Source organism: Mangifera indica, chromosome 9 (assembly GCF_011075055.1).
Source record: "Mangifera indica cultivar Alphonso chromosome 9, CATAS_Mindica_2.1, whole genome shotgun sequence".
NCBI classification, from domain to species: Eukaryota; Viridiplantae; Streptophyta; class Magnoliopsida; order Sapindales; family Anacardiaceae; genus Mangifera; species Mangifera indica.
The window spans coordinates 10,848,698-10,864,020 of NC_058145.1; the positions used below are offsets into that span (position 1 = coordinate 10,848,698).

Sequence of the window (15,323 nt, forward strand, 5' to 3'; positions counted from 1 at the left end):
AATAAATATATATTTATACATATTATTATGTGATTAAATATTATTTTATCTTTAATTCAAAATTACTCAATCACATAATAAAATATATCATATACGAATGGCAAAAAAATTAATGCCATTCCTAAAATTATAGGGGAAATTTTGTTTGGAGAAATGATATTTGTATAAATAGTATATATAATTTTATATATAAATTATCTAATAATATTTTGATATATCATTATTTATACATAAAATTATTCATATTATTTATGCATATAATTTTATTGTTTTGTTATTAAGTAATATTATATATATTATTTTATATATAAATAATAATAATATATTATCAAATTATTAGATAATATCGACTTAAAATTAAATCTCAATCCAAAACCATCCTTGTAATAGGCAACTCATCTCACACATCCCAACCCATATATCAACGAAAATAGAAAATTTACAACACAAATTCTTCGTCCTGCTAAATGTTAAACAAACTTCTGTCTGAGAGTACCATTACCTTTGAGTTTTTTTTTTTTTAATTTTATTTTATTTAAAGTGAACACACCTTCTTTTAAGTTGGATCATAACTGCAAAGTTAAACGATTGTCTTAAATAAATAAAATTTTAAATTTAATAATTGATTATATAATTTTTTGTGTTAAATTAATAAAAAATTTGATTTTAACGTATTACCAAAAGATTTCGAACTTTTATTTTTATATTTGGATAGCTTATCTTTACCACCCAAACTATTTTCAAAAACCCCACCTATTACCGAAAGTGACCAAAAAGGAGAGTTTCATTCAACATTAAACAAAATGTTAAGCTTTAAAATGAATATGCAATTTTGTCAGCATATACCCGAAAGGGATCCGTCAACACAGTCCCTAATACTGCCGCTTTGCCTCTTATTGAAAAGGCGTGTACGCTACAAAATGCGGTGGAGAGAGGCAAGAGATTGCACGATTGTATCCAGGAACAAATCTGTCAAAATAATTGTGTGTTGGACGGATCTGGTTGATTTCTATTTTAAATTAGGGTTTTTCAAGGATGCACGTAATGTGTTTGAAGAAATGCCTGGAAAGATTTGGTTTCATAGAATGCGATGGTAATGGATGCGTGGAGTGTGAGTGTTATGAGGAAGTGATTCTTTTGTTGTTCGGATGTAATAGGAGGGTTTAAGGCCAAATTCGTGCATTGTGGTAACTTTGCTTTTGGCATGTGAGCAGGTGTTTAATTTGAGGTTAGGGAAGGCGGTTCATGGTTTTTGTTTGAGAAATGGACCTGTTGAAGCTGATGCTTATCTGGGTACTGTTTTAATGGGCTTTATTTAGGTCTAGATGTGAGGGTTTCACTGTTCATGTTCGATTTGATGGATGTTAAAAATGTTGTTAGCTGGAATGCAATGATCAGTGGATATCTTGACATTGGGAATGGGAATGGGAATGGGAATTGCTTTGAAGCTTTGAAGCTCTTGAATGGATACCATGGTCATGGATTCACTTACTATATTGGTTGTTATTCAAACTTGTGCTGATTTTGGATCTCTTGAATTTGGCATGCAAGTCCATCCAACAATGGCTATTAATTAACTTTGGGTTCAGAAATGGTTTGTTCATAGTGAGTGTACTGCTTAATGTGTGTAGTGAGATTGAAAATATGGATTATTCTTGTGAATTATTTGATATCGTCCAGCCCCTGATGTTGCTTTTGTGGAATTCCATGATATCCACATACATCGAATATGGTTATATAAGCGAAAATTGTACCAATCCAGAATTACAAGAAAAACATACTCAGTTTATTAAATCTGACAATTGATGTGATTGATGATTTGATGCACTCCTGACGATATCCACAACACATTTTGTTGATTTCTTTTCTTATTTTTGGAAAAAAATGATTTGCTTTCTTATTTTTGTAAAATTTTTTTCAGACTATTGAAGAGTAAAGAATACTGTATTTTCTTTTGTTTTGCGTAAAAGCTTTCTTCTAATATAAGTTACACCAATTTAAATAAAGAAGGAGAATGACAGTTATTTTTAATAATAACTGTCACGAGTAAAATTGAAATTATCATATATTATAGGTTAATATTCCATATTATTTTTAATAGTTTTCAGCATATTGCAGAATTAAATGCCCCTTCCTTGTCCCTGATACACAACGGAAACTAAAACACACAAGAAAACAAAAGAGATGTTGGAAATAAGTGTTCCGTGACTCACTTGTGCTCGTTTCAACTTGTGGGGCTTGGTCTAGAAGCTATACAAAGTGGCCCTATTTATAGGCACATCCCCTAGCTACGAAATTACAATATCAACCCCAAGAAAACTCTAGAACCTATCTATACAAGAAAATATCTTCACTCATTAGAAGAGTCTTAGACACACCTTAGAAAACTCTTATTGTTGGAACATCCTTGAACCATGATTTCACATATCAGCTTGTGACAGTTAGTCTAATGAGGTTAAGAGACTTGTTTGGGAAACGCATTGCCTAGTGTGCTGAACAAAATTGCATTGAATCAGTCAAGAGGTTTGTAGTGAGATGAATAATATAGATGTTCTCATATACACTGATTTTGGCATTGGCCCATAACAGTTTAAGAGATGAAGCATGGGAACTCTCTGGGGCGATGCGAAAGTCTGAAATCAGACCTCATGCAATCACGCCAATCTACCTCATGGTCAACGCTTGCATTTGTGACATGGCGAGAGTCCACTGGGTTTCGATTTGTCTCCTGCAAATGCTCTTGTAACAATGTATGCAAGATGTGGTAGTTTGATAAATGCTGAAAAGATCTTTAACACCCTACAAAGGAGAAATATTATTTCATGGATTGGCATCATAAATGGCTACCATATGCCTGGCCGCAAATATGATGCTATTCTCTTCTTCCTACAAATGTTAGAAGATGGTTTCCAACCAAATGGAGTGGCATTCATGCTTGTAGCCATTCTGGTCTGATAGAGAAAGGATTAGAGATTTTTCACTCAGTGATTCGGGATTTTAACACCACCCTTGAGCTAGCTCCCTATGTTTGTGTCGTTGACCTGCTTGGTCATGGGGGCTGCTTAGATGAAGCTAAAAAGTTCATCAATCTGATCCCTATTGAACAAGACGCCCTGGTATGGAATGCTCTACTTAGTGCTAGTCAACTTCGTATTGACACCAGGGAAGGTAAAACCATTTGTGAAAAACTTTGTCAAATTAGAACCAACAAATACTAAGCAATGAAGGGTGATTCCCATGCTTACAAATATTAGAACCCCTTGTTTACAAGGTTCAACTGGTGGTTTTGAAGTCAGGCTTGCAAAGCATATACATACATACATACATATACATACATACATACATACATATATATACATATATACATATATATATATATACATATATACATATATATATATATATACATATATATATATATATACCATACCTAAACATTAACAATTTATTTCATAAAAACAAGAATGGAAGAATCCAATTTCCTTTTTTGGGCAAATGACTATTTTCCATCCAAAGTAAGTTGAAAAAAAAAAAAGACAAATTCTCATTCTTTTAAATCTCAAAAAGTCAATTTTTATCCGCCATTTATTTCTATTAGTAATTTTATTGAGTTTCTTAAAAAATATTTGTTTTGTCTTTTTATTGAAATTATGAAACTATTATTAACACTTAATCGAAATGTCAAATCATTAATATATTTTTTCTAATTTAAAATTTTATCACTTAGATTTCTAAAACATATAAAAACTCTAACTAACTTTAAAATGTTGCTTTTTGATCATTTTTAAGGGTGTAATTGCTATTTTTAAAACTATTGAGGCACATATTGGAACTCTAAATTTTTCAAAAATATCTTGAAACTTTTTTAAATTTTCAAAAACTCTTTGAAATTTTCTATTGACCCCCTAATTTTTCAAAATTTACAATTTATCCTCTAAACTATTAAAAAGAGAAAATAGAAAACATAACAAAGAAATTAAAAAAAAAGAATAAAAGGGATATGAAAAAATAGAAAAAAATAAAAGATAATAAAAATAGAAAAATTTATATAAAGTCATATTTTTACCCTTTTTTAACAAGATTCTTTAACCAACGTAAATATTATATGGGATTCTATCGTTTTGAAACTTAAAAAGGGTAAAACTTTGTCATCTCAAAAAACCTTGGGTGGGAAATTCTTTTCGCCTTCCTTTCTCAAGTTCTCCACTACATGATGCCCTAAAGAAACAAACGCATAAATTCGTTCCTTGTAGCCTACAAACAATGGGGGCCCGCATGTGACATTTAAGAATTCCCGAGGCTTAGGAAAATCACAAGTTTTTACCCATTAAATTTTCTAAGTACATTTCACTTTTTGAAATTATAATAGCCTATTATAAAGGTCTCTAACAATCTGATTGGCTCTATTGGCTAGAATCACACTAGAAAAGTATGATGTGATCACATCTATCAGTTAGAATCATACCATCTAGAGTGCAATCTTATTAAATGCGATCAAATTACACAAAAATGCAATCCAATAGCCAAAATCACACCCAAGGTGTTATCCAACAATAGAGGGAGGGGAAGGGGAGAAAAAAAATTTTCATCAGGAGAAGATAAAATTCCCCATCATCCCCGATAAGGGGATGAGGTGGGGGCGGAAAAAAGTTTTTCATGTGAAGACATAGATGAAAATTAAGATATTCAACCCTTATTCGGTCTGTTGTCATCTCTAGGTTGAAATCCACTCTTAACAATTCCTAAGATTGTTTATTTAGTCCCAGTTAGCATCATCGCAATGAATCCTTTGTAGGTTTTAAATGATGACAATGAAGCCACAACATTTCAACAAAACCCTCGATGTGATTGTACATTGTTGACACTATGTTGGTGCATGCATAGTTGACTAACAGTGTTGGTCATGCGAGCACAATGAGTGACACTATCGCAAAGACGCCATCTAGTTGATGATGGAGATCATGAGTATTTCTTTTTTTAATTTCAATAACAATAAACATAGATTGATAATTGATAATTGTATTAATTGTTTATTGGTACTTTTATAATTTTACAAAAAAAGGGAACGAACATTTCAATTATTTTATTGTATGACCGAACATTCATTATTTTTTATTAAAGTTAACGAACTATTATCTAGTTGCAAATGACTTTAAATAAGAATAACATAATAATTTATTCCGTTAAAAATACCAACATGATTATTTTGGAATGTTAAAGTGGATAATTTATGCAATTATGTGAATAATTTGTATGTTGATGTGAGTATTTACAACCTATAAAAACCTTATATTATACTATTTTTCAAAATTTATTTTTATAAAAACCACAAAACTTATTCAGAATAAACAAAACCTACTTAAATTAAGCAAAATCTTTTTAAAATTAATTTGTTGTTTTGTTTATTATAAGAGATATATTTTTTTAAGTTAAAAGTGTTTTTATTATTTGGAATCTACGAGAACCTATCAACAACTGCAAATGATAATTTTCTTTAATTTAAATAAAATATTGTTTTGATTTGAAAATTTTAAAATTAATAAAATGCATTTAAAAATAAAATAAAGAAAAATTTAAAATCAATAAACTTAGTTCATATTAAAAGAATTACAAATATGATATAAAATAAGCAAAATGCATATTTGTATTATAAAAATATGGATCATAATAAGAAACATTATTCGGTATCTTTAAATATATTATTTCTTATTTTCAAATATGTTTGTGGCTCGGGTCAGACTATATCATGCCTTATTTGATGCAGTCAATTAAATATATACATTGCATTAAACTAAGACTCCTCGAGATAACAAGATTCGTGACACAACCTATGGTTGCTTGGCCATAAATTTTAAAATTATTTTCAATTTTGTATTTTTTTTTAAGGGAAAAGGACTATTTCCCACCCATCTTTTAGCCCATTCTCAAACCTATACCCACGAAAGATCAAAAACTTTTTTTCTCACCCATGACCAAACTGTCGTCCATTTTTCCAGTTAGGGACAAGGGCAAAATCGTTATTTTATTATTTAAAACCTTAAAACTTTAAAATTTCACTATTTCCCCCCTCCAGGTTTTAAAAACTAACAATGAACCCATCCTCAAAGTTTAAAAAGTTTAGATTTCACCCCTAGGGTTTGCTTCCTTCTCCGGCCGTCACCGACGGCCGATGCATTCGACCGATCTCTTATCTCCGACTACAAAGAACGACCCTTCGTCACCCAGATCTGGACGACGAAGCGTCGTCCAGATCTGAAAGAACAGACGAAGGACGACGTGACGATCGACGAAGCGTTGTCCTTTGTCGTCTAGGTGGAGCAACGAAGAGATCTTTGTCTCTTCGTTGCATGGTGCGATGGGGAGATGAAGATCTCTTCGTCGCACCACCGTCGTCGCACTAGGAGGAGGAGGAGGAGGCCGAGGCCGGTGACGACGTTAGAAGATGAAGTTAAAGAACAGGGGTGAAACTGTTATTTTTGAAAGTTATGGGGGGTTGTTGCATTTTAAAAAATATGAAAACCCTAGGTTTGGGGGTAAAAATATTACTTTTTAAAGTTTAAAAATTTTAGGTAAAGATGAAATGTTAGTTTCTAAAACCTATGGAAGGTGAAAAGTAATAAATTTTATAATTTTTTAATATAAACAGTAAAATAACTATTTTACCCCTCTCTTTAACAGAAAAAATAGACGGCAGTTTGGTCATAAGTGGAAAAAGTAATTTTTGATCTGTCGTGGGTATAAGTTTGAGAATGGGATAAACAATGGGTGGAAAATAGTCCTTTTCCCTTTTTTTTTTGTTTATGTGACATACTAAGTCGCCCCATGAGCCTTACCTACAGGTTTCGACACGGTTTGTTCAACCGATAAGCCCTACCACGACATACAAAATTGCGGAACGTGTCAGCACAGGCCGTGGTTTTTTATGAATGGTCGGACCAGCCTGTGACTGCTCTGCTTATTATAAAGAAATTATTTAATTAATTTCCTGATTCGTTTCAAAAGTATATTTTTATTTTTAACTTACCACAAACCGCTTTCTCTCTCTAGAGCTAACCACCGCTCGCCCTCTCTTCGGAGCTAGCCACCATGCTGACACCCAACGCTACTATAGCCGGAAACGGCGCCTCCACAACAGGCATCATCCACCGTCTGGTTTCCCAGGATCAGGACGTCAAGCTCAAGGCTCTCCGTCAGTTCAAGAACCAAATCATTGGTAACCGCACCAAGAAGCTCATGTCCTCAAGCTCGGCGCCGTGCCTGCCGTCGCCACTATCCTAGCAGACGCCATTTCGGCAGATGACGTCATCAATAACAATTATAATGATAATAAGAATAATGATTATAATTATAGCGTTAACAAAAATATCATTGTACATTCAGCTGCGGTGCTTGGCAGCTTCGCTTGCGGCTTCGACCCAGGAGTCCAAGCCGTTCTCGAAGCTGGCGCATTTCAGAATTTGTCGCGGCTCCTTTCGAATCTTGATGAGAAGGTTAAATTTAAATTGAATTATTCATATTTTTGTTCTGTTTTAATTTTTGTGGTAATTGTTTTGTCGTCTATCTCTTCTAATAAATGATGCAATAATGGAAGCTTCATGCTTGATAAATAATGAGCTAGTTGTGAATTCAATGGAGCTTAACAGCTTTTGAATGAAGTTAGGACGAGGTTAATGCATTGAATTGATTGCATATGGAGAAAGTGTTGAAAGTGATAACTATTGGATTCATTGTGTCCATCTCAATTATGTAGAATGAATGAAGTTAGGATGAGGTTAATGCATTTGAATTATGTGGCCGAAGTATTTTTATATTACATGTCATCTTTACAAGTTTATCTTTCATTGGTAATTTGCATTTCAATTTGTTAAAAGATTATAGTAAAAGCTCTCGCATTATAGATAAATGATGTAGTATAGTAGAAGCAAGAGTCGACATATGTCATATCAAAGTGATAGTGATTACCCTAAACAGTGAACTAACTGAGCCTACTCATGTTAAATCATGTCTGGGCAAAGCTTCATGCTTGATCACATACCCTAATCTGGAATAAACTGCACTTTAGCTAATATTGTTGTTGCTTATTATTATTATTATTATTTTATTCAATCACAGAACTGACTGCATTCTGTTTACCTTATGTCTAAAAATGATCTCTTTGTTTGGTTTTTCAGGTGGTAGGTGCTGGTGCACGTTCTCTTAAAATGATTTATCAATCAAAATGTGCTCCAAAGTATGATTTCCTTGAAGAGAAAAACATGGAATTTCTTCTTTCATTATTGAATAATGAGAATGAAACTGTTAATGGGCTTGGTGCAAGTATTATTACTCATTCCTGTAAGACAAGTTTAGAAGGAAGATATTGTTTGATGCAGGGGTTTTAAAGAAGCTTACTAGCCTTCTTCAGGGTTCTTTAAGTCAGAGAGATGCCAGCTTAGAGTCTCTAGCGACAATCTTCAATAACAATTCCGAAATTGTTCTAAAGTTTGTTGGACCTGACAGTGGAAAAGCTTTGGTTTCTATAATTGAGCTAGTGAAGGATAGATCTGTCCGGACAAGATTGTTGGCTTCCTTGTGCTTGATTGTCATAAGTAACGCTTCTCCTTGCTATCTGCAAGATGTAGGGATCAAAGCCAAACTTATAACTACTCTACTTGAGCTTCTAGATGATCCTGGTCAAATTGGAGAAGAAGCTTCCTTTGGTTTCTCTCGTTTGATAGCACAAAAGGAAGATGTCCATAAACTAGCCTTTGAGCATAGCGCTGTTGATAAGCTTTACAACCATTTGCAAAAGGGTTCATTACATCCTAGAAAGTATGAAGGAATATTGTTGGCATTGGCTGACATGTGCTCGAAGTTGGAATGTTGCAGGGATAGATTTTTATCGTTGCAGGTCTGATGTGGCATGCATGTGCCAAGTTAACAGTTTATTATTCCTGGTTTGCCATTTGCTTAGTTCTTTTTCTTATCTGTGCATTTAATGCTTTTCAGCATAGTGATTCAGTCAGTTCTTATATTGAATCATCAAGACAAGGTTGGAACCTATGACTTTATTTTTATGATCTTACTTGTATAATACATTTGTTTCTGAGTTGCATGATCAGTGACCATCCTGAAAAAGACACGATATTATTTAATTAATGATGTGTGCACTGTTGCAGTAAGAGTTAGCAACAATTTTCTTATAATGGGAGGATTTCCAAAAAAAAAAAAAATTTGTGCTCCCAACTAATTGTGAATCCAGATGAAGATCCTTGGATTCTAAATTTATGGAATAGACAATAGGTATTGATTATTAATCGATATCTCTGAGACAATTATAGTTTCCTTATGTCGGAGATGTTGTATCGTGTTTATCTGGGCCTTAGTAATTTTTTTTGAGGGAGCTGTTGAGTACTTACATATCCCAATTGTGGGCATATTTAGAAAAACAATGTGGAATGGGCATTTAGATATTTTTCTTGCTTTCTACTAAGCTTCAAATTTTTAGTAAGTCGTTGTTTTTCCCTTGAAAATAGGAATTGAACATGGTAATAGATGCTCTAGCACATGACAGTGCTGATGTGCGTATTGCAGCTTGCATTTGCTTAAAAAGTGTATCTCGATCAATCAAGGTTCGCTATATTAATGTTTGGTTTTACAGTATCAAAAACCTGATTCTAATATGCATAATTTTTTTGCTGATAGACATCATTCAGAATTTGAGTGCAGGTTTTTTTATGAATGAAATGGTTGTCATTCCCTTGGTTCGGCTGTTAAATGAACCTTCTACTTCTGTCCAGGTATGTGTGTATATTATCTTTTGAATATGCTTATTGTATATTGCTGACGAATCTTACCAAGTTTGAAAAGTAGCTTGACAATGTCTAAGAATCTGTAAGCAACTTACAGGTTTTGGCTATAACTTCTTTTATGGAAAATCATGGGATAGAGAATCTAATAGCTTATATTTTTCCTTTGTGATCATCACATCCTTTCATTTTAACTTTTATTAATTTAATGAGTATTTTTCTTTGGTTCATAGAAAAAAAGATAAAAATGACAATAATAGTCCGTAAATTATATTACTGCTTTACAAAATAGTTCATGTGATTGTTGCTTTGTTACTCTTTAACCTTGAAAAAATTGAGTGGATGGTGGTAGAATTGAGTACTAAAGACAATTGATTTATGCAGTGGGGGGTGAGCCTATTTGCACAAGATTTCATATTTGATGCTTATAAAATTTCTTTCTTTATATATATAGAAGTTGTCTTTTTAATGAAATTGTTTTGAATATGCCTGATTTTATGCAAGTATGGTTGATATATACTTTGTTTTGGATATGTGGTTGATGTGTTGGTCTCAAGATTGCATTTTAATCAATTCTTGGTGTTAGATTGTATTTTCTCCTCTTCATTATGAGGATTTCTAGTTCATAATTTCACAAAAAGTATACAAGTGACACTTTTTGGCTCTTAGGGGTTTCATTTATTTTAAAACCCAGACAATATGAATTTTCCAGTGTAGAGTCTTTGGTGCAGATTTACCTATGCACATTTTAGAACTTGTGATGCTTCATGAATATCCTTCTTATGTATGATCTGAGTTCCCAAATTGTACATTATGTTTATGTATAAACAAGTTTTTCTCGCCAATCTTAAATGATTATCCCACTTCAAAGCCAAAAATGGATGCAGCCAAAATTTGCTAATCACTGAGGCTATAAATATCCTGATATAAATATTGCTACTCTACACTCTTTGCAGGTTTAATTAATTATCACTAGAGGAGGGTCATAGTATTGACTATTTCAAGTTTCTTGCCACCAATTACATTGTTTGCAGGAAATGTGTTGCTGACCATGTTCAGATATCATCTTGTCAGGTCTTATTTGTTTAATAATAATGTTTCATAGAAATCAATGCTTTATTTTTCAGGTTGCTGCTCTTGGTGCTGTTAGCAACATAGTGGTTGATCTTACAACTTGTAGGTCAACATTTTTTCGGTTTGGAGGCGTGAAACAGCTTGTTCAGTTATCAAAATCAATGGATGCAACAATCAGGCTAAATGCTTTATGGGCTTTGAGGAATTTAATGTTCCTAGCAGAAAATAAGTGTAAGGAAGAAGTATTTACAGAGCTTACTGCACCCTTATTAGCAAGTCTTATCTGTGGTAATAAACATATTCTATTTGTGACAATTCATATTCTATTTAACTGATATTTCGCTTTTAAAAGTAAGCCACCATTCTATTTTTGTTACAATTCAGACCCTGAATCTTTTGTTCAAGAGCAAGCTCTAGCCTTTGCTCGTAACCTTATTGATGGATGTATAGACTCTGTTGAGTATATGTTTGCTGAAGACGGTATTATATTTGATGCTGTTGGAAGACAATTAAAGAGTGTTTCGAAAGCTGAAATTGCGATACAGTTTAGAAGTCTTTTCTCTGGGAAGGTTGAAATGATTTTTGGAAACTTAATTTTTATTAAGAATGATAAGGAGGAGTGCCTTATTAGGTTTTTTTTTTTTTTTGTGAGTTGTTTTACTGCTAATCCAAAGTGTGACTAGTTATTTAAGGAATCATACACGGAAAAATATAAGATACTTATCAGGTTTGCTTTTCTAGATTGGGAAAATTATGATAGTCATCTTCCATCATGGGTTTAACTCGTGCTTCTGCCAAGGGGATAATTTGTGAAAAGCATCACTCATGTATGGATGTCTTATGGAGATATCTAATGTGTGAAGCTGACAAATGTCTCTGCAATATTAGTTTCATTTATTATGAATTAATGGATGATAAGCACATAAAATGCTTGATGTGAGGTGGTGTGCTGCCAACATAACTTAATATAGAAGACTGGTGTGATGGGTGTAATGCATGCACTCATTTGTTGTGTAGCAAAACATTACATGTAAAAAGATTCTAAGATTAATGAAAAATGAAAGAAAGAAGAAAAGAATGTTGAACAAACTGAGCAATAAATTCTAAGAGCTGCTTCAGCTGGTGTATAAAGTAGAAATAGATTCTTCAATTGTAGAAGGCTTATAGTCCTTAATTTCAATATGTAAAATTCTTGTCTTACTAATCCCAACTGTATTGTTGGGAAAGGAATGATTTTGATTATGTATTTGTTAGGATCTCAAATGCAAGATATGGGACTTGGATCCTACATTGGAAAGTATGGGCAACTAATATGGGGTTTATATGGCCTTAGGCTCTCCCATCTCAATACCTAACTTTTGAGGTGTGGTTCTCCTAAGGTTCGTATCATTTGGTATCAGAGTCATCACCACGTCTCCCAATTGCAATCGTGCGGCGCGGGTGGTGACGTCGGTATTGCAGTGTTCGCCTGGGGCTAGCAGGGAGTTAGCGCACAGCCAACCCGCGTGGGCATCGGGGTTGCAAAGGATGGTGATATGTTAGGATCCCAAGTGCAAAGTATGGGACTTGGATCCCACATTAAAAAGTATGGACAACTAGTGTGGGGTTTATATGTCCTTAGACTCTCCTATCTCAATAGCTAGCTTTTGAGGTGTGGTTCTCTTAAGGTTTGTATCAGTATTCATGTGAGACATATCTTGAAGCCAAATAATGAATTTTATTTAAATAAAATTGACCTGGGTATTTGAGATATTGCATGGAAGAATAAACAGTTGATGCAATGATATTATCGTAGCAAATGTTATCTTATTTATTTTAATATTGTCAATAATTCTACAACATTCTGTTAGGATTTGATTTGATAATATTTATTATTATGATAATATTATTAATATTAATTGATTAAGTAAATAAATGTTAGGATAATATATTTAAGATTAAGATGAAATAAAATATTTGAATAATATTTAAATTTGAAAGTTAGATAAGGTATTATAAATAGAGATATTGTATTGGAGGAAAGGGGGAAGAATATTGATATTTGGTATTTTGGGCCCTTTGACTAATAGGGGCTACGACCTTAGGCAAAGAGCTGACATCCCTTGTTATCAATTTATTTTATTTAATATTAATAATATTTGTATTGGGTATCTATCAAATTGGTATAAGAGTAATGTAATTCGAGATGGAGAATAGAGTTGATGTAAAAAAGATTTTGGAGATAGTGAAGGAGAAGTTGGAAGCCATGGAATTCGGATTGGATAATATGGCCAATAAACTTAGGGCAATGAAAGGGTATTCGAAGGAATGGAAGGGGGTTGTGAAAAGCGGGGTGATTAAGAAGGAAGACAATGAGATCAAAGCTTAGCGATTATTGTCAATGTCTCAGGAAGAAGTCGTAAGAAGAGAGATGATTGAGAAGGAAGACGATGAGATCGAAGCTTAACCACCATCACTGTTGTTTGGGGAGAAAGCCATAAAAAGAACAGGGATTGACAAGGAAGGCGAGATCGAGGTTGGATTTGGAATTCTTGGTGCAACATTAGCAGTGGATGATGATAAATTTGGTAAAAAAAATGGCTACAACATTGGGGGTTTGAAACATATGCGATCGTGTTTAGGACGAATAATGTCAAAGTGATGTGTTTGGTGATGATGAACAGTATGGGGTTGACTTCTATGATTAATGATGTTAACTTGACTAATGACAAAATAGATTAGATTTTCTCAAATTAGGTTTGAAGAAATGTAAGAAAAGATTAGGATAAGATTATAATAATATATTTAAGATTTGGATACTATAAATATTTGAATAATATTCAAATGTAAAGTTAGATAAGGTATTATAAATAGAGATATTGTATTAGAAGAGAGGGGGAAGAATATTGATATTTGATATTTTAGGCAGTCTTTGACTGATAGGGAGGCTACGGCCTTAGGAGAGGAGCTGACACTTATTAAATATTTGTATTAGGAATCTATCAAATTCTTTGAAAAGGGAACTCCAGAGCTTGACTCTACCCCCAAACAACCAAACACAAACCCCTCTCCCCCCTCTAAATAAAGAGTCAATATATAACTAAGATCCTTCCTGGTTGATGATAAAAGGATCTTGGTACCTATAAATATGGAAAAAATTGTAGTTCAACCTTTGATGTTGAATAACAAAAGAAGGATTAATGGTTGTAAACACCCAAACAGATGAAGAAGCACAGATCATAAATTCTCCTGCCTGCAATGTTATGAATTTTTGTCTTATGGAACTTATTGGGCCGAAAGTTGTATTCTATAATTATAGTTTACACTACTGCTCAAAATGATACTTGAACTTATGAATATGTTTATACTACTGCTACTGATACGGTCAGATACATGTAGAAATTGTATGTGAATTTCAATTATTTTTTAGCTGCTGAGGACTTATTGTGTTAATGATGTGAAATGAAAGGTTGGGAGTGGGCTTGTTTCCTTTTGTCCTCTTGACTTATACAGAGATTCCAAATCCTTGTTATGTAGGGAATGTATGTGCTCAGCAATGTGTCAACCGGAAAAGAGTATCACAAGGAAGCAGTAATAAATCAACTCCTTTCACATGAAGAGAATGGAACCCAATCCTGTATAATGAAGTTTTTGCAGAGTAACTGCAGCCAATTACGTACAGCTACTGTTTGGGTTGTGCTAAATCTAATTTGTTCATCAAGTACAGGTGCATTTAGTAGGTTTGTAAGATTAAGTGATGCTGGCATAGTTTCTCAAATGAAGAATATGGTGAATGATCCCTGCCTGGATGTAAAGGTCCTTAATTTTACATCTCAGTTCGGTTTCCTCTATACTCATTTAACCTTTACTGCTAACTTTATCTAGTTTATTGTTCGGCACAGCTCCGGGTCAGAACAGCGCTTGTACAATTTACGAATTTTGAGGATGGCTCAAGATAGTTCTTGTTGTATCAAAGCAGAGAAAACTGATGCTGATAGAGTTTCTGGATTTTGGTTTTTACCTTGTTTGTAGGATACTGTTCAGATTTTCTCCGGAGGCTCCCAACAACATGGTAATGCTTCAGACAAGTTCATTATAATTTAAACGCTAATTCACCATTTTTTTTTTCCTTTATGGTTTAAATATCTTCAAATAATTCGATCAATCATCATGTTGGATGTCACATCCTTTCTCTCAACTCTTTTCTTTTGCAGGCCCAACACATTGCTTTGAATTTTTTTGCAGTCAGAAGGGTTCAAGAGCTATCATTCGTTGTTGGTATTGCCAACCAGGTTACGTTTGTATATCTTATTCCATTGATACGTACATATTTTTTGTCAAATTTTTGTATGTGTCAGATAGCTGTATAAACTGTATGATTATGTACCATCTGAATTGTATATTGCCTGTGATAGATTGCAGTGGTTTATCCTAACATTTATATGGTCATTTCCGACTTCTGTTGTACTATCACGTTGTTTC

At 33.3% G+C, this 15,323-nt stretch overlaps 1 protein-coding gene across 1 annotated transcript; it reads left to right on the top strand.

Annotated features, from left to right (window-relative positions):
• Positions 1 to 6,932: 6,932 nt before the first annotated feature.
• LOC123225915 (armadillo repeat-containing protein 8-like) lies at positions 6,933 to 15,311 on the top strand. The gene is given in 11 exon segments (XM_044650274.1): positions 6,933 to 7,231; positions 7,234 to 7,490; positions 8,172 to 8,349; positions 8,352 to 8,890; positions 9,516 to 9,611; positions 9,696 to 9,779; positions 10,916 to 11,150; positions 11,247 to 11,407; positions 14,379 to 14,657; positions 14,744 to 14,913; positions 15,056 to 15,311. Coding segments are annotated over 10 exon segments (2,031 nt in total). The 5' UTR covers positions 6,933 to 7,086; the 3' UTR covers positions 14,801 to 14,913; positions 15,056 to 15,311.
• Positions 15,312 to 15,323: the final 12 nt, after the last annotated feature.